This window comes from Callithrix jacchus, chromosome 1 (assembly GCF_049354715.1).
Source record: "Callithrix jacchus isolate 240 chromosome 1, calJac240_pri, whole genome shotgun sequence".
Classification (NCBI taxonomy): domain Eukaryota; kingdom Metazoa; phylum Chordata; class Mammalia; order Primates; family Cebidae; genus Callithrix; species Callithrix jacchus.
In genome coordinates this window covers 120,641,768-120,662,597 of record NC_133502.1, presented here as the reverse complement: position 1 = coordinate 120,662,597, position 20,830 = coordinate 120,641,768, and the positions used below count along the sequence as shown (strand labels likewise).

The 20,830-nt window shown below is 34.6% G+C and overlaps 1 protein-coding gene across 34 annotated transcripts in view; it reads left to right on the top strand.

Moving 5' to 3' along the window:
• NFIB (nuclear factor I B) overlaps nucleotides 1–20,830 on the top strand; it is a 448,899-nt gene that overhangs the window by 404,741 nt on the left and 23,328 nt on the right. For 9 of the 34 annotated variants that reach the window (XM_035305884.3, XM_035305860.3, XM_078369286.1 and 6 more), the window contains 2 exons: nucleotides 359–493; nucleotides 5,376–5,560. In XM_035305884.3, coding sequence (XP_035161775.1) covers nucleotides 359–493; nucleotides 5,376–5,560 — 320 coding nt within the window. Of the gene's footprint in view, nucleotides 1–358; nucleotides 494–5,375; nucleotides 5,561–9,606; nucleotides 9,773–12,824; nucleotides 12,908–20,830 lie in introns of all 34 variants that reach the window. The other 25 variants (XM_035305820.3, XM_002742937.6, XM_003731979.6 and 22 more) reach the window with 5 other exon arrangements.

Below are 20,830 nucleotides of genomic sequence, written 5' to 3'. Positions count from 1 at the left end.
CCAGGTTGAAAGACACTCTCCTGAATCATATAAATCTAACTGCTGAGGTAAAGAAGGCCTTTGTGTGAACCAAGGGGCTAAAGGAAACAAGACTTTGGGCTTTTTAGAAATTTAAGATTTAGTTAGTAAGGGGAATAATTCTGATGACCATTTTAATAAAGCCTTCTTCTAGCTTCCATGGAGATTGAACAAATATTTCAGAGCTCCAACATAGCTAGATTTTTGATACTCAGAATATATTTTGTAAGAGGGCCAAGGTATGAGCATACTAAAATTTGGGAGATCTCTCATTATGATGAAATGAACCTTCGAGCTTACGAAGGTCATATAGCTTTGGGTTTTTCTCTCTTTCTTGCAGATATGTCTTCTCCGACTACTATGAAGAAGCCTGAAAAGCCATTGTTCAGCTCTGCATCTCCACAGGATTCTTCCCCAAGACTGAGCACTTTCCCCCAGCACCACCATCCCGGAATACCTGGAGTTGCACACAGTGGTGAGGAGTTTCAAGCATAGAGGAGAATCCTCCATATTGCCTATAGGGCCCAATCTCTTAGGGATGGAGCAAACTTTTATAATCATAGTTATGGTGACCATATTTTTCTCAACCACAAGTGGGAGGGGCACAATCTGATCAAATATTTTTTCTTCTTGATTTATGAGAGAAGATTTTCAAAGTCATACAAGTAAATAATATTTATAATATGTATTTTTAAATTACCTTTATCAAAAAGATTGTTAGAAGAATGTGGAAAATATGGGCACACAGCTATGTTTACTATAGCTTTAGGATTGGTTGTGGTATTTTACTAAGGGAAAGATGGAATTTCAATTATGTTGCTGAGTTTAGAGTTTTCTAAAGGCATTAAGATATACAGGTGCTATTTCTATGAGCGTCTAATAAGTAGATGCTATTTTCTACGTATAAATCAATATTTATATTTGAGAGTAATCAGAAAATAAAAGGTACTTTTCTTTGACAGTTGTTTTATATGCCCAAATCCTTTGGACTAGTACACTTGATATTATGTCTAATATCTTAATTAGGAAAAAGAATCTAATATTTTTACTTTAGCCAACAGCTAATATCAAATCTTTCAAAAATTAAAAATGAGATACAGATAATAATGCACACTGTATACTTTTTACTTATTACTTTTAATTCCTAGAGAGGAGTAGACTGCATTTTAGGTGGAAAAACTTTTATAAAAATATATTAATAATGAAAGTTTTATTGGTTTAAATTTACAGTTAGGTACTTGCTCATCCTTCTAACTAATTGAATCTGGTTTTTAAATCTTTATGCAAACATTGTAACATTTTTAAAAATAAAGTCCTTATTAGCTTTAGTTTATAAGTATATGTTGATATTTATTGCTGTTATACTTAAAAAATACATGGCCTTTATTGCTATCATTTAAAAAATTATGAAATTGAGAGGGTACTATACAAATTAAATGTGGTATAAGAACTTGTACATTTATTACCTATACCATTTAGATAGGTGAAAAAAAATCAATAACTATAATGTTGAATATTTGGACAAAATTAACTGAGAAGTCAAATCACTCATTTGTTATGACACCTGATGAAAATATTCTTATTTCTAACATGTGTAAAGAAGTAAACAGTATATTTTTATATAATGAAACAAGAGAGACCCAGATGAGCCTTCCACCTTGGTCTTTTGCCAGGTATTTGTTCAGTATCTGTATATTCCGGCCTGTGGTAAGCACCTTGGTCATAAAAGATAATTTCTGTCCTTGAACAGTTCAGAATATAGTAGGGAGAGAGTAGGGGCCACATAATTGGCTGGGTGTCTAATCTCAACATGACTAGATACCTGAAGGAGAATTAGATGCCTGGAAGATATGTGTTTTAAGCTAAAGTGTGACGGCAAAGTTCGCTGGAAGAAGGAACGAACTAGGAAGAAGCGAGGCAACCTGGGAGGCAGAGGGGTGAACTAGAGGAAGAGGGGCAACCTGGGAAGCAGAGGCAACCACAGTGCATTAGAGGCCATTGCAGCAGGGAACTGCTATTTAGCCAAGGATCCACAGATCTCTTCAAGTGGCCAGAGATGAGGCCAAAGAAGTGATTCAAAGCACATGAGGCTGTGTGTACGGAAAAAGCTGTTGGATTTTATTCTGGAAACAGTAGGAAGCCATTGAACATTTTTTTTCTTCTTCTTTTTTTTAATATATTTTGCCACCTAAGCCATTGAAATATTTTTAGCAGAGAAGTTACATGACTATAATGGTATTTTTAAAAAGTCATTCACTTAGCACTATAAAGGATGTATTGGAAGGAGCAAGACTGAAGGAAGGAAGACAATTAAGAAGGCTTTACAATAATGTATGCAAGAAATACACATACGTATATATGTATTTATTTTGTCATAATGAAAGAAAACTTTTTTGTCTGTATTTTGCTTTTCTTATTTTTATTTATTTATTGAAAAATAAGAAAAGAAAAATACAAGACAAAAATGATTGGATATATTTCTTACCTCTTCCAAAGACAACTTTTTCAGAAGATACAAGAAATTAAGAGTGTATGTAATAGAGGAAACATAGAGTCAGTTTCATAGTCACAACTTTGTTCCCTGAACATCCAGGGCACTGTTTCTGAGCATTCTCTAGATTATTCTTAAAATGCAGATTCCTTGGTCTGGACACATAGATCTAGGGAATCAGGACCTGTAGGTGCCTCTGGTGAGGCACCAGAATGTATATTTTAAACAAGTGCCTGGGAGACAGGGTCTTACTCTGTCACCCAGTCTGGAGTGCAGCGGCATGATCTTGGCTCACTGCAACATCTGCCTCCCAGGTTCAAGGAGTTCTCCTGCTTCAGTCTCCTGAGTAGCTGAGATTACAGGCACATACCACCACACCTGGCTAATATATACACACACACACACACACACACACACACACATATAAGTATATATATGTATGTATATATATTTTTTAGTAAAGATGGGGTTTCACAGTGTTGGCAAGGCTGATCTCGAACTTCTGACTTCGAGTGATCCACTCCACCCACCTTGACCTCCCAAAGTGCTGGGATTACAGCCATGAGCCACCATGCCGGGGCCGCTTTTCTTATTTTTAAAACACTAGAATGGCTTCTATGGAAAAGGTAGTCATTTTTACTCTTAGTTATAGCAGGCCACCTACAGCCCATGCAAGCACAGTGCCAGGTTGCCCATAAATTTGAGTTCGGATTTGATTTCTGCCATTTCAGTTGAAAAGAGATCTCCTCCAAAACTATTAAGGCCAAATTAATCTCAAACCCTAGAAGACTCAAGGTGGAACTATGTATATATCTTCCAAGGGTTTGTGTACAGATGTGAGCAAAAATCATGCTTAAAATGAGCTGAGATTAAGAGCACTTAGACACTAAGTAAAAGATGCCCAGTTTTTCTTAGAGTTTGTATTTCTTTAAATGATATTTTCAAATGGGTGTACTTCTTAAATAAAGTAATACTTCAGTAAAGAGTTTTGTTTTAAGACATATGCATTTGTTTTCTGAAATGTGCATACATTTGGTAGAAGATGCTCAAACTTCAGTATGTAGGATGATTACATCAGCACTTGTTTAAAATATACATTCTGGTGCGTCACCAGAGGCACCTAGAGGTCCTGATTCCCTAGGTCTGTGTGCAGACCAAGGAATCTGCATTGTAAGAACAATCCAGAGAATGCTCAGAAACAGTGCCCTGGTTGTTCAGGGAACAAAGTTGTAACTATAAAATTGAATTTATGTTTCCTCCATTATATACATTCTTAATTTCTTGTATCTTCTGAAAAAGTTATCTTTGGGAGAGGTAAGCAATATATCCCATAAACAGGTCCTCCCCTCCCCTTGATCATGAAGTTACAAAGTTGGAGATAAATCATTCCAGGTGATTTCCCATTATAGGTTATGGTTAGAATTTATTTTTTTCATATTCTTTCCTAAATTGTCTCATAAAACGTTAGACATTTATCATTTCCTGCGATTTGAATTGGAAAATATTAAATAGACATTTATTTTTCACTTCTACATATATTTGTTGGTAGTTTTAATTTGTACTTCTATGATTATTTCTCTCAACATTATAGAGATAATGATCATACATTTATATACTTTCCTCATCTTTCAAACTTAAGATTTATATTTCAAAAACTGAACAATAAATTATAAACATACTAATGATAGTAAAATTGACATCATCCACATTGCATGTGTCATATATAGCATTTCCCTTTACAAAATTATTATAAAGTATGTGATTTATGGGTGAAGTAATATACTTGCCTATATGAAAGTTTTAATTTGCATTGCTATGGGTTTTATTATTGGTTTTACCTTAACAATATCTTTTAAACAACATATAGTAAAAGTTAGAGTAGAAAGAAAAATAGTTGCAGAATAGAGGTCTTTTGGTTTTGAAAGAAACATTTTCATTAGGAGAGTTTCCAGCTCTATATTCCAATGTTCATAAGCATTTATATCTTATAATGCTAGATGTAATGACTAGATAATTATAAATGACATGAGATGATTTTGTATTAGTTATTGTCTTTCCTTCTAAACAACTGCCAGGTAGGATATATAGGGAAATTATTTATTTGAAATTGAATTTCACTTCTATTTTTAATTTTGGTGGAAAATTTGTCGTTCTTTTGCCCTCTTAATGCTGTGACTTCTGAACTTATGAGATAAAGTGTTGTTTTGTTTTGTTTTCGTTTTTGAGATGGACTCTTGTTCTCTCGCCAGTCTGGAGTGCAGTGGCGCAATCTCAATCTTGGCTCACTGCAACCTCTGTCTCCTGGATTCAAGCAATTCTCTTGCCTCAGCCTCCTGAGTAGCTGAGATTACAGTCACCCACCACCACACCCGGTTAATTTTTGTATTTTCAGTAGAGATGGGGTTTCGCCATGTTGGCCAGGCTGGTCTTGAACTCCCGACCTAAGGTGATCCGCCCACCTTGGCTTCCCAAAGTGCTGGGATTACAGGCGTGAGCCATGGCATCCAGCCTAAAGATTTTATAATCAAAGAATATGTTTCCAACAGGAAATAACTTTGCACAAAGAAGTGTTTTATCAAGTATTGACATAATCTGTAAAAGAGAAACTTCTTTTGTAACCGCTCACGGAGCTAGGAAGCAAGATTGTTAATTGTCTAGAGTGATGTTTTATCTCTGTGTAGTTATCAGTACCAGTGTTGAGAATAAAAGTGAAAAAGTAACTGTTATTTTGGGAGAGCTTGGTTAAATCATGGGGACAAAAAGGAATGGTTACCAGTTTTATAGTATCACAGCATTCTTTAGGATCAGAATGGAGCAATAAGGTAACCAGCTAATGAGTCAATCTTTCCTTTTCTGTCTTCTGCAGTCATCTCAACTCGAACTCCACCACCACCCTCACCGTTGCCATTTCCAACACAAGCTATCCTTCCTCCAGCCCCATCGAGCTACTTTTCTCATCCAACAATCAGATATCCTCCCCACCTGAATCCTCAGGATACTCTGAAGAACTATGTTCCTTCTTATGACCCATCCAGTCCACAAACCAGCCAGGTAAAAATAAGAGAGAAAATAAGATTAGCACCTAAGGGAGATGGGACAGGTCTAATTCTGAGACATGAAGGTTAGTCAGACAGTGTGTCTGGCAGAACATCAAGCCTTGAAATCCATCTTCAGGAAGTTGCTTGGTGACTCAATAAGTTTTTATATAAAGGTGGCTGAATGACAGGTAGGAAGTGTGTTGCCCCAAAGGGTACATTTGTGAAGACGGTTTAATGTTTTTGGATTTTCATTCGCTGAAGGGAAAGTTTATGCAGAAAGTACACTGACAGGAAAGCTCTGAGCTGGAGTTCACACTTCTGAAATACCTGGTTTGACACAGATACAAAATGCTTATTTCAGGAAGGAGTAAGGTATGTGCTAAAATAAACACACACAGAAGAACTTACAGTTGTATTTATAGACCAACTATTAGGTATTAAAATAAGCTTTGGTAATGTAAACATTTTCAGTGTTTGATGACTTTGAATATTCTTTACAGAGACATGACTTACGTTTAATAATGAGTAACGTTATTAGAAGCGTCTTATTTTTTGGTAAACCTTGTGCAGTGGTTTTGGGGATTCATTGTGTAAGTGTAGTGACTCATGAGCATTTCTCACTCCCCTAGACATGTGGTTTCTTCTACTGAGAGGTTATTTCATAGGGATTTGGTATATGAGGGCTTTCCACAATCAAGCAGACAGTCTGTACTGGAGCTGGGGCTATCAATAATTGTAATATCTAAAACATGTAATTTTGATATTATGATACAGTATTTAGCTTTGCTGCTTTACCGCTAAGACTCCTCTCTACTCCTTATTATGCCTTTTAATATTTTGGAAATTTTCACAAACTTCTATCATTACTACTGTGGAACACTTCCTAAAATGCTAGGAAATAGTGTGTGTCTGTCGATTTATAGTTAGCAAAGAAAGGTGAGAAAAAAATCCCTTTGGTCTTAATTTGTTAAAATGAAACAAAATGGTCCTTTCTGAACTTTTCATTGTGAATAATAGATATCCAGGACCTTTTGGGATATCTTTTTACTTAAAAAGTTACCATTACTTTTAGTTCAACTAAGATAATACTGAATTTTGAATTTGAAGTTAAAATTATTATTTGTATTTTACAAGAAAATGTTAAAATGTAGCACTTTTCATGACTGCAGTACTAAAGACAGCTAAGTAAAACAGTAAGATCTTAGTTTATCAGTTTAGAAATAAAATTCGTTGTCAGCGTATGGATTCAGAAGTCTCAGTTCCACAGAGCATTTTGCTAGACTCAGCTGGGAACAGTGCACGCAAGGTCTGATTTTAATTTGTGTAGAATTTCCATGAATAACAAAGTCTAATTAAGACATCCATTAAAAGTCCTTAACGTTAATTCAGTGTGGAAAATCTTAGAGTTCCATTGGATTTTTTTTTTAACTGATGTCTTAATTAGGCACTGTTAGGGGAAAAATTATGCAAATTAAAATCAGGCCCTTAGTGTTACACATTTCTTTAATTATTCAGTGCTTGTTTTACGTATATTTCAATTTCTTTATAAGTTAAGAGGGCATATTAGGTGATAATCTGCCTATATTGTTCTAAGTTTTTCTTCACCTCTTCAAGATACATATCACCTTCTAAGAGGAGCATATTACTCTCATCTCAAAAAAAAAAAAAAGCAACAAAAAAACTCTCCAGATTTGGTATAATAGGAACCATTTATAAAGTAGAATAATCCTTTTCTAATGCTGTTAGCTTTACCTTCAGATATGACATCTCTCTTTTTCTATCTATAGTATGAAAGTTCATCTATTAACAGCCTTAAAAGATAGAAATTTTTAGTGTAGCTTCATCTGTTTGAACCAGTAGAAAACTGAGGAAAAAATACCCCTCTATTCTTCTGATCCTCCTGAGTTTTAGGAAAGTGGTCTGCATTAGCTTGTGAATTCTTTCTTTGTCATCTTTATTCTTTTCAAGTGAGAGAAGTGTCTACAAGTTCATGTTGTTCAATTCCAGCAGATGAAATCTGTAGAATGAGCAGGGTAGGATAATATATTTGGTGGCAGCATTTCTTTGAAATTATTGTCATTCTGCTTTTGTTGCAGGTGGGTACTTTCAAACTGTTTTGGTGAACACTGGATATAGAAACATTTTTACCACTGAATATACCATCAATGATAAAATGAGACCTTTGTTTTTTCTTGAGTAGGATGTTTAAAGCACTTATTTCCAATGTTCAAATAATCAGAAATGGATGGTCTGCTGTAGAAACAAACTATTTTTCCCCCTTGAAAGGAAAAATGGGTCTTTATAGTTAACTGCAGATTTTTTTTTGAGGAATAGTATATCTGCTTTGATTTTTAACTCCAACTCAAATCCAATTAATTTGCATTTCAAAATAAAATTCTTGGTATTTACCATTTTATCTCTAGAAATGAAAAGAAATTAGTACTCTTTCACCATTCACCTCTAGTTAACTGTTCCTTCCCAATATTCTCCATCGCTGCACTGATTTTGATTTTTAAGATAAGCAACTGAGATGCCTTTTCTTCCCCACAGCAATTTTGAGATTAATTGCATTACTGCTGCACCAATTATAGTGAGACAGTCATGCTATTCAATGGAATATTTTGAAGAAAATTAGTTTAAAGGTATAACTCTCCCATAGGTTTCCATATTGGAAAACTCTGGTCAATTTTCCTGACATCAAGTTAAATACTTAAAATTACCCATGATAAATAGTCAGGATATTCAAGAAGCCTATTTCCTTTATAGAATAAATAATGTGGCCTCTGAGGATCCTAACCAAAGATTTTGTTCATGACCGTAAGTCACAATATTTAAGTGTTATGAGCTGTTCATCTTTTTTTCTAAATAAATGTCTACTTGTAATTTATATGCAGATATTTAGATAAATATTCTTCTTCATTGTTTTCTTTGCCTTTAACAGTTTATATTATAAAGACTATATACTTGTGGAGAATGGCCTCATAGCAGATTGTGATGAACACCATGCAGTGGAGAATTCTAACATGGGTATAATCAAAAATAACATTCTCTGTCTAGAAAAATATATTCCATTATTTCTTCAAAGAGTGTATCCTTAGGATTTTGTTTTCTACCACAGAAACTATTTTTGTACCCAGGGCCTAAAACTCAGATAATAATATCTTTTCTATCATTGCCCAGGGGATTTTCTCAGTTAATTCCCACAAATGTCAACAATAAATGTTTTGTGTAACTCTCCATGCACCATAATGGAAGAGTAACTCAAATAACAATGCTCATTTGCTTGTCCTCTGCTTCCCCTCAGTACATATTAATTTACTTTGGAAATATTTTATTTGTAGGTGTTAAGATAAACCCAGCTCAGCATTTTGTGTCATTGTATGACCTCTGAAATTTTACATGCTTTAAATCTCATTCTATCTGTTTTATTAGTAAATTATGAAAAGTTGAGCATAGATCCTGGAATCTAAATTTCCTAATGTGTGCATCTGAGCACACCTGTGTGAGAGAGCTAGCATTTTGTATTCAGGAGAATGGCTCTTGACTACAAATAATGAAAATTCCAGTATTCGATGTGTTTGATGTCGAGATATTTTTGTGTCCTTTGTTTCAGTGATATCATCATGTAGGGGAAAATTGTGTTCTGAAAGCCAAAACTGACTCATTATAGAAAATGAAGAGCAGAGAATAAGGAAACATTGGGTTCCAACTCTAACTAGTTCAGTAAGGAATTCCATTTTAGCCTTTGGGCTAAGCATTTAAGTCTCCACTTGAGTTTCCTGGCCTACTTCATGAAAGGATCAAGTCTACCTGGCTCTCAGGGGTGCTGTAAAGAGGAATTATACCACATGCTTTGAAGATGTATACCTTCTTTGAAATGCTGCTGCTCCTTATTACTACTAACCATTGACCAGCCTCTCCAACTCCAACTGGAGAGGGCCTGTGTGGTGCCTATGCGCAGTGTGCTGGATCCACACGGTTGTGTTGCTGAGTGGACTTGTTGGACAAGATGACTGCCTTTTGGATTGCTTCACCTGGCATTCTGTTTTTGTTTTGTAGCCTAACAGCAGTGGTCAAGTAGTAGGGAAAGTGCCTGGCCATTTCACTCCTGTCTTGGCACCCTCTCCCCATCCCAGTGCAGTGCGACCTGTGACCCTGAGCATGACAGATACTAAACCCATCACTACATCCACTGAAGGTGAGGCAGCTTCACCTACAGCAACCAGTAAGTATTTCTGTAGGAAATGAGAAATGTCCATCAAAGGCACCATTGGATATCTGATCCAAGGTGGAAAACATGGCAATTTTTCCAGCTACCTGACCAGATGGAGATTTCTCATTTAAGTGGAACTAGCAGGCATGGATGTGGCTGTGCTATCTCAAGCTCTCTCTTCTCAAATTCCAGTCAATGCATCATATTTGAAAAGGGAGAAGCTCATTTGTTTAAGTTACCAGCTATAACAAAAATAATAAGTCACGCCTGCTCGTTCAAGATATACATTGAAATTGCACTGAGTAACATATACAAAGTTTTCATATCACCCAAAGAGAGATTAGATAATTGGTACTTATTGGAGCATTCCTATAGAAATCAAGCCCCCTCACAAAGCAGATGGAATCAGTGCATCTGTAAGGTAATTGCATGTCTACATTATTGTAGGTATGTCATTGTTAAAAACAGTCACATAACATTGGAAGCAGACGAGAATATTTCAAAACTTAGTATTAGCCACATGTAAGCTACCCACACTTTCATTATCTGCAAGCTTTTTTAAACACCTTTTGATTATTTTGCCTATCATGGTACATCAAATACTGTGCTTTTTAGTGTGGCCATAATATTTTAAATGTCAGAGATTTAGCCAGTGAACCTTCCTAACACATACCAATAAGCCACAATTCCTTTAATGTTTCATATAAAATACTCAGAAGTGTAGAAGAAATTGATTTTGAGGTGGTTTCACCCAGCTGTCAGCTTCTTAGTTAGTACTGGAGCTACAATGTACAAATTGGTGAAGTAGAATGATAAAGTTATGGAATTGGTGGAATTCACATGTGCCTCACCAATTATACAGGTATCTTAAATTCAAACCTTTTACTTTCTTAGAGCAAGAAAATCCCCATGATCTTGAAATTTCCATGTGAATCAGAGACAATCAGAGGCACCACTGGCTCTTTCTTGCCCATTGGAAAGATGCCATTTTTTAAAATAGTTTTTAAAAGACTAGGAAGGAACCCTTTAAGAAAAATGGACAATACTTCGTACAGTGAATTCAGCATTTATTTTTTCAAAATTCATGAGCCCCATAAATTAATAAGTTTCTATAGGCTTATATTACCCATCAATAATTCTTAATGCTTAGAACACTTCCCTGAATGCACAGATGGATGCGACCCACTCAGGAAACACTAAAAATTATTTGTTCTAAAAGTTTACTATGTGCATTACAGTCACTAAAACACTAAGTACTCATTTTGAAAGTGGTGTCTTGACATCTTTGAGCAATGTCAGCAATTTAAATAAAAGCACATATGAAACAAAGAATTTTTTTTAAGTAGTTGAAAGATTATCACAGGATAAATGGTCAAAACCAAGTTCTAGAAACTCTGATGCCTACTCTTATGGTGTTATTGATAGAAGAGATTCAGGAGAAGATCAGACCCAAATGATCACAGCTCATATATGTGAGTACTCAGCCTGTTTGTTAATGAACTGTTTTTATACTTACATACAGGTTGTTCAAAAAGGGATCTGATTTGACTAGTAAAATTACAAAATATTCAAAAGGAATATCTTGGTTGTATAAAGATGGCTGCATCAGTCCATTTTCCACTCCTACATAAAAGAAACATAGTGAGTAGTTTTTCTTTCCTATCAACAAATTTGTAGCTCCAGCTTTCTAGGCACTACCGGTAATAAAAAAAAGCTGGTCATTGAATTGATAAGGTAGTAAGGTTAAAGAAAACACGGAAGCCAAGGAAAGCTCTTTCTCATGGTTGAAAAGAAAGAGCAGCATAGATTTGGTGCTCTTTCTGTAAGGGTGAAGCTCCTCTCCAGCTGTTTGCGAGGTGTGAGGTGTGGTGAATTCCAGAGGCTTGGAGATTGAGTAGGGGTCACTGGTCTCTAACGGCTGCCTTCATGGCCCCTTTTTCAGGAGCAATTAAAATACGAATTGTGAGCATCTTCACTGTTTTTGAAAAGTTGCCCTAAAAAAGCTTCCATGGGTCAAATTCTTCATTCCTTCAAGAGAAAAAGGCAGAATTAATATGTTGGTTTTAGAAAGCCAGCCCATTTAAAAAGAATGCCTGGATTCCTCATTAATCTGGTGGTTTTAAACCAAACAGTGTAGCTTTCTTTAGAACAATACAGATAATATAGGGTGATATGGAGCAGTGGGATTGCTTAGTTCTAGGAAGATACCTTAGTCCTTTCCTTGTGAAAAGTAACAAAAGTCTTTAGGAGTAGCTCCCTATTCATTTTTCATGTGTGTTTGAAAAATTTACTCTATACCAAAAAGCAAAAAGCAGTTGTACAAATTACTTGCACGTGAGACTATAACAATGTAAGGAAAGTTACTACCTAGTGGCCAACTATTTAAAAGGTACATCAGTTCCCTTCCTGGATCAGTTACAAGAAATTGATTTTTGTATGTGTGCTTATGGGAAGTATTTTTTTTCAAAAACATTCCTATCAGACTTGAGGCCATTTTCACAAGTAAAATACCAAGCTAATTCATTCTACATGATATAGGCTCCTCCGTCTGATAGTGAGATTTGATTTCCTTTTTAGCAAGACTTTTAAACAGGACATTTCCCATCCCATGTCATTAAGCACATCTGCTTAAATTCCATCATGAAAAGCTGTCACTTTTTCCTGATGGACTTTCAGTCTGCTTTACATTTAGAATCATATACCATCATTGATTATTTCATATTAGACAACTAATATCTGGTGAAAAAGTACATCTAGGTACAGGACCCTTCTATTTAACCAATCTTTAGTACCTCAGCAGGACAGTCACTAGAGCATGGAAGTGTGAGGCACCCAACTGAAGTATGAGATCTGCTTTACTGGATAGATTTTTTAGAGGGAATAAACTAGTTGATTTGAAGTCAGGTATCATTTCTTTTCTATCACTTGGTATTCACTCAGACAGAAGAGAAATGAAGACACTTTTGGTTACAAATCCCACTTCTCTAGGTTTCTTATACATGGACAGGGTGTTCGTTCTCATAGTTCACAATTTTTATCTTTGTTTTTGTTCTTCCTTAATCAGCCTACACAGCCTCAGGCACATCTCAAGCCAATCGATATGTGGGACTAAGCCCAAGAGACCCATCCTTCCTACATCAGCAACAGGTGGGCAAGTTTCACCCAGGTGTGATGGTGTAGCCACGCTTTCGCTTCCGTGCTTCTCCATGTTGCCTCTCAATCTGGACTCAGAAGGGGGCTCCTGGGGCTTCTGAGACCAAAATTGATCATTTCATTTCCCAGAATTTTTTCTCATTGATCCTTTGTTTCTCACCTCTTTGAGCAGAGTTTCTCAAATTGGCTCATGACCTTTTCCATCTCTGTAGCATATATTGATAATATCCATGAGTAATAGCGTTTTAGGCAAAGTGTATTTTTCTCAGTTTCACTGGCTATTGAGAACTTACTAGCCTATAGCTTTCAAAGACAAAAACTGCAAACTGTTTTAAAAGCCAACTAGAATAAAAGCAGGATATAATTCAAGTTTGTGAGTGATTTCATATTTTCCAGATGTTTTGCTCCTCATGTTTGTATTTTAGTTCAAGATGATGAGTTATGAAGCTAAAATCTCAGGCGACGCTTCATTCCTATTTTAATAGCTTTAAATTGGTTTACTGATTTCAGATGTGATAAAAACACTTCTTTTTGTTCTGCTGTCTTACATCCTTTATGTTTTTAGTAGCATTTTAAATTTCACATCTCATTAATGCTGTAAATTTAATGCAAATGAAGTGTTTACCCAAACTGTGAAATATACAGCCAGGATTAATGGTGGCTTATAAACAGATTAGCCGCAGTCAAAAGCATGGACCATACCAATCTAGAAATCCCATGATTCCAGTTATAGGATAACAAAAATAATTCTAAACTGTTCTGAATTTAAATGTATTTTACGATGCATATGTTTACTGCTCTCAAGTTTTGATAGCAGAACAGTTTGAAATTAACAGTATGCAAAATATTATATAGGGGAAAATTAGGCTATAAGAAATAATGAGCTGTTGTTAACTAACTTGCTCTTTATTTATAAATTGCCTGTGCATATATATGAGTTTTTGTATAGGTAGTAGGATACTCTTGCCCACTTACTTTGTCTAGATCTGTTCACCTCACATACCCTTGTTGTGGCCTACCTCACTGTGCTTGGTGTGGAGTTCTCAAGTCCTTTCCAGTTGCAGCCCAAGAGGGCAGACTGCACATTAAAGGTCACCACATGCAGAGCTCAGAGAAAATCATAAAGATGATAGCTTATTCAGGATACTTGATGTTTTGCCAGGTTTTAAAAAGCAAAACAAAACAAACCGAAAGAGTGAGAACTAACTGAAAACATCTGTACACAGTTATGAAAATACCAAATAATAATTAGTGGTTTTGCCAGCCATTGGCTTTTCAACATAATTCTCTGCCATGTTGATTTTTCACCTCTAAAATTGCTATAATATGAAATGAGTTATAATTACTATAATATGGTTCTATTTGACAAATGTATCTGTTCATTGTGTTTTTTAAAACACATATGCAGGATGTATAGGTTTAGAAACTTGTTCTTTTAAAAATCATTACATATTCTCAGGAATATTTTTGTCATGGGATTTGCATTATTTTTTATAACACATCTCTAATTTCCAGTTAATTTTTTTTTTTTTTTTTTTTTTTTTTTTTTTTTTGAGACGGAGTTTCGCTTTTGTTACCCAGGCTGGAGTGCAATGGCGCAGTCTCGGCTCAGCGCAACCTCCGCCTCCTGGGTTCAGGCAATTCTCCTGCCTCAGCCTCCTGAGTAGCTGGGATTACAGGCACGTGCCACCGTGCCCAGCTAATTTTTTTTGTAATTTTTAGTAGAGACGGGGTTTCACCATGTTGACCAGGATGGTCTCGATCTGTTGACCTCGTGATCCACCCGCCTCGGCCTCCCAAAGTGCTGGGATTACAGGCTTGAGCCACCGCGCCCGGCCAATTTCCAGTTAATTTTTAATTCATAAAAACATGCCTCCATTATTTAAACTGTTATCCCCAAATGCTAGTTAGAATGCAGTACCAATTCCATGTATTTGGAGGCAGCCTTCCTCCACCACTACCCTAACCTATGGCAGCTTTAATTTTCTTATCCCTTCTGATAGGTGTTGAAGCCTCATGTAATTATGATTATGAAAGTCCATTAATATAAAAATTACTTCTCCTTTCACATATCTAAAAATACATCAAGAAAACTTAGCGACCATCATGAAAATATGAATTTTAATGTAGATAGCATTCTGGCACATCATATTTTTTAAAAGCTCTGAGTTCTAGAACTATAAACTTTTTTAAAACCAAAGAAGACAGCCACTTATTTAAGTGGAACACGTTGAATCAAGACCACTTAGAATATGAATTTGTTTTTTTCAGTCAACTATGGTTAATATTTATGGAATGCATGATATATATAGATCCTTGGAAGCAAAAAAAAATGTGTCCTTTATAGCTGAAAAATGCTAAATATCATGCAGACAGATAATTTGTTCTCTATGTAATGAAAGAGTTAGTGATATTTTTTAACTTGAAGGAGTCCATGTATGCCTTATTTCATGAACTCCAGTTTTGAAACATGTAGAAAATACATGTAAATATATATCATGCTATAGTTGTATATTAGTAAACTAAGGCTGCAGTCAAAAGCCTTTCGTTTTGGCCTTTCAAATTTTAAAAGAATTACAGAAATGAAGTTTTATGTTTACTATCCAGGAATAAAGGGACAGATATAGTTTAAATGACTTCAGTAAAGTAAAGATTATGCTTTCCTACAGTAGAAATGAGATTGATTTACTGTGTCCTTTCATTACTTTACAAAGATTTAAAAGAGACCACTCTTCTAGAGGCAGGTTCTAAATGCATTTGGTTTAAAGCACTCAATGATGAATGGAAAGGAAAATCAAGGGGTACATGAAATAAAGGTAATCAATCATGTTATATTAGCTAGGAGAAATTCAAAATTAGAAAGGCAGTGCTTTAGTCTGAGACGGTTCTTTTAAACATTCCCCATAGCCTTTAATATACATGACCCTTTAAGAATAAATATCGTCACCAGGTACATTTTACAGTTCATGGTGGCTGCTTTATAAAGATTTATCCTTTTAGGTTATGAAAAGTACTGATGTGTAATTTTGAGTGCTTTTTTTTTCTTAGAAAAGAACTTTAATACAGCCTACATAAATTAGAGTTAATGATAAATTTAAAGTTGTTGGGTAATTTTGATTATTTTATAAATAATCTTTCCACAAGATGATACTACAGCGGAGTTTCCAATATGGTCATTTCTAATACATAAGCATACTAGCATTATCAAATTGAGATGAAAAACTTTATAATATTAAAATGAACCCTGTATTTCACCTGTAAGAGTAATACATTCATATTGTCAAATATGAATACTAGAAGTATACACTTTTATATCATTTGCTTGGTACAGTGACAGTTGTTATTAGTAATTATACATCTTTGTGCTTCTTTTCATAATAGTTACTACTGATGACACTGGTTTCTAACTGATTGGGAATACTAGTTTATTTTGACTGGAAGGAAGTTCACCTATTGAAAATATATCTCATTTAAATCTAAAAAAATAAATTCGCATAGTCATAAAGAATATTTCCAAAAGGTTCATGTAAACCAGTCGATAATCTGCCATCAAAAATAATCCTGCCTAATCAGTCATAATAGTCAGCTCACACCAGCTGATCAATATTTGACTTTAGACTCTTTTTTTTTTATCTCTTAACACAATCTTGAATACTTTTCAAGTCTAAAACTAGTCTGTCTTTGGGATTATTGGCTTAGTTATTGCATTTGCTATTGGCATGGGGGAAATCTGAAAATCAGAACTTCAATTGGAGCTTCATTCTTCTTGAACTTTTCTATTGGAAGATGGTTTTGGTGGCTTGAAGAACTCATGGGTCCTGCTCTGGCAAACTGAACTCATTAGTTCTGCTGAGAAATGTCTTTTATGATTTGGAACATTTTCAGAAATGTGGAACACCTCCACACTGACTTAACTTCATTGAAGTTTAATAAAATGCGGTATATCCTTTTCTCTCTCATACTTTATACTTCATGAACACATTGCACAGATTCATTATGACAGGCTATGAAGGCACCACATTTCCCAAATTTTATCTCTTTGAGAAAATGGGAACTATCAATCATAGTGTTGGATGGTACTTAGAAAATAAAGAAATTATTTTATGATCCAGTCTAACAATTTTAGCAAGATGAATAATATGAGGCAACTTACTTGAATTAGCACCAGTTTCTTATCTGGTCAACCTCCTAGTGAGATGCTAATTTCAGGCCTCTTTCCTTTGCTATTATAGAAATTTTGGTAGTATTAATACAAGAGAATCTAGCTAATTTGATTATCACCATTATATGTGAGTCTAAGGTCATAATAAAAGCCTAAATTCTTACTATTGTATATCAATTCAACATATATTTAAAAATCTCTTTGTAAGTTGGAAATAAAAGTTGTCAGCTAAGAAGCTTCTAGTTTGAAATAAAAGGTCACCATTCAAACAGACCATTGAAGTGCATATTAACCTTTGATGTATATTTCAGATTTTAATTGAATAAATTAGGAATTCGCTTTTGACTTCCCTAAGTGAGACAGTAAAGTCAAGTAAGGTGTAGTTTATAAGAAATCGGCCTTATTTTCATAATCTCAAAAGTTAAATCGCCTGACTATATATATTACCTATAATAAGAGCTAATGAATCAGTGGCCTGACCAATTCAGGTCCTTGCATTACTTCTCACAATTGCATGGATTTTATTGGTGCTTGGGTTTCAGCATGTTACACCTCTTGCATGACTATATAATTCTATTATTTGAATTTCAATTACTGGGCTAGTTTATATTTAAATTGTTTCAATACTTTTCTTATAACACTTTTTTTTTTTTAATTACAATTTGAAAGTACTTCTCATTACACTGAAAATTTCTGTTACACAAAATGGCCTTTTTAAGAAATTGCCTCTAGAGGATTTTTTAAAACTAAGATATTAGTTTAAATCTTCTTATAATGTTTGTCCTGGCAAATGGCAAAGCCAAAGCTTGGTACTACCACTGGAAAGGTAGTCATTTATTAGAGGCAAGCAATTAAAAGGACACAAGTGGACTATCAACAAACTTTTCAATACAGTCAGGAAGCAGGCTATCAACACTTGGGCTGTTCTTATTGTGTCGGTTATCATAATTGACAGCTTGACGTAAAATGCTATCACATGACTTCTGGGTAGGTATGTAAGTGGATAAGAGGTCACTTTTCACGTATGCTGGCTTGAAAGGAAACACATTTAAAGGAAGTTTCAGTTGAAATAATGTCTATGCAAATGTTTAGCTCTTTGGCTAGTTCTTAAATTCATAAAATCCTTCCATTGTCTGTCTTTTTCATTCACTGGTTTGTTCACTTACCTTTGCTGGGTATGAAAGACTAATATCCAGATTAATGTAAAAGTAAAGTTATGTTTTATGTAAACTTAAATTTTAATCAACAAAAACACAAGGAAAAAATTATCTTCTTTTCTGAAAATATTAACTTTAAAAGATCTAAGTTGAATCAAGGAGGTAGAGGGAATTCTGAAGGTTATATTTACAGATATTTTAGCATTCAGTATTCATGAGCTTCACATACAGGACAGGATAGAAAAGGAACAATGACAAACTGGTATAGTGGGTGACAACCAGGGATTAGGAGGAGTCAGAATGCTTGAGATTTAGTGTTGATGTGGCAGGGCATTTCTAACCTTGGACAAGTCCTTAAACCTTGTTCCCCCGGAGCCGTACCTTGGAAAGGAAAATGAAGAGGTTGAACTATGTAAGCTCTGAAGTCTCTTGAAACCTTAAAATTTTAAAGTTATAGTAGCCTCTAATGAAAAAAAATCTTTCATTTTCAAATACTTATGATTTATGGCTAATAATGTTTATTCTGCTCATGGGCTATGCATACTCATTTAAGTTAATTCTACCTCTGCTAATTAAATTAAATATCAAGAAGCATGGGTTTCAGAAATTGGCATTAGAATATACTTTTTAGATCTGAGGATGATTTGAGTATCTTTTTTGTTGTTGTTTTCCATGTGTTATATGTGAAACATGCAACATGATTTTATTCTGACCGTTTTTCCTGTTCATACCATTCCTTCAGAGGTTACGTACTATTCATCCAGAGACCATTTAATTTGCTCCATGTAGGTAATTAATAATGCAGTAAAATAAAATTCTCCTAATCTAAAGTATGAACATTGGAGTGTTAATCCTTTTAAGCATCTGTCTTTCCCTGTGAAAAGAACCTTCACCCCTCAAAAATCTGTTTCCTTGAGGGTCTGGAGAAATGAAGAAACACAACAAAACATAAAGCATACCTTTCAAGATATTCCCCTGAGGGTCTCCGTAAACTTAAAAAAAAAGTGAGAAGGTAAATTTGCCTGTGTTGATTGTTCTGTTCACAGTAATGGTTTATTGGTTCAATTGAAATTTGTTGTCATCATAGGGACTGTTAGTGCATCAGCCTGTTTGCTGAGTCCAGCAAAGTAGAACATTTTGCTTACCTTCTTTCTTTTGTTCCCAAAGCTAATTGCTGTGCATTTAACAAAAGACCCTGTTAATAACAAAGGAGGACCCCCATTTGAATAAGCAAACTCGTATTCTGAAGTCACAAGCAGTATTAATTCTTTATGGCTGCTACGTACCTGATTATGAGTGTAGTTTAGGAAAAGGATAATGATCCAAATCTTAGGTGTTTCCCCTTTATGTAGCCATTTGAGAGGAACCAGATGGCCCCATCCTTTTTCTTTTTTTCTTTGAAGCAATCTGATTTGAGTTGGGCCAGGAATAAGTTTCTTCCAGAGACCATAGAACTCCACCCTAATAACATATGCAGTGAAAACGACGCCTTCCCTTTTTCCTTAGCTGTTTAAATGGTTTAACTGTACCCCTTTACTGATAGCATTTTGGAGGTTACTCTCACTTTTTTACTTCGCCTTTTGTTTGGTTTTGAAATTCTGGGCATTTTCTAGACAATAGAATTTCAATTGGTACTGCATATAAATTAAAGGATTAAAATGATTTATGTAAGTGAGCATTTTTGTAAGGATATGCATATGATCAGTTCTTTTTTAGAGCTATATTGTTACAAAAAGAAGAATTGTTTCCCCCCTCCACATAAAAACAGACAACTCTAACAGACTAAATTTCCAAACTGAGTGGCACTTGGTATTTTACATTTGATTACTGTTGGGAGAAAAAAAAACAATTTTCTATTTCTTAATGAAAAATGCTTTGAAAAATTTTTGGAGCATTCTTAAAGCTTTGAACTTAGGATAATTCTATATGAAAGGCACATATTTATGTGCCGCTTAAAATTAAAGTTTTCAAATTTGAAAAAAGAGAATTTACGGTTGAATTATCTAACACTGATTCTGTCACAGGAGAGAAACTAAGGAATCACTGGCCCAAGCTCAGAAAAGATTGTCACCTATTATGTTAAACTTATTTAAAGCCTAATGTAAAATTATTTTGTATTAGGAACATTGAATTATTCTAATGCTAAGAATATGTAACATGACCCCCAAAAAACTTAAATACACTAGAGTTTGTTCAAAATTTGCTTGGTCAGGAAAATCTTGGTCAAATAAGATTAGGAAATGATTTTCTTGGGAATTACTATCATGGAAATCTTTAGTGAATAAATTATTTCTATTTTAATGATTTAATTACTTCCCCCACCCATACCATCACCTTTAAAATTTCACTTTATCAGGGAGTTTGTTATTTCCAAGATGCTTTACTATCAAGAAGGTTTATTAATTGAAAAAAAACAACATGAACAGAGAAGCTCTTGCTCAAGTAATCTGGCTTAAGTTACAGGATGTCTCCTCAGAAACTTCAGACAATGTTCATAATGGTACTGTACAATCTAAACAGATAAATAAATCTATATTATATTTTATATTTTTAACAACTAAAATTAATTCAATACTAATTAATATCCAGCCAATTTCT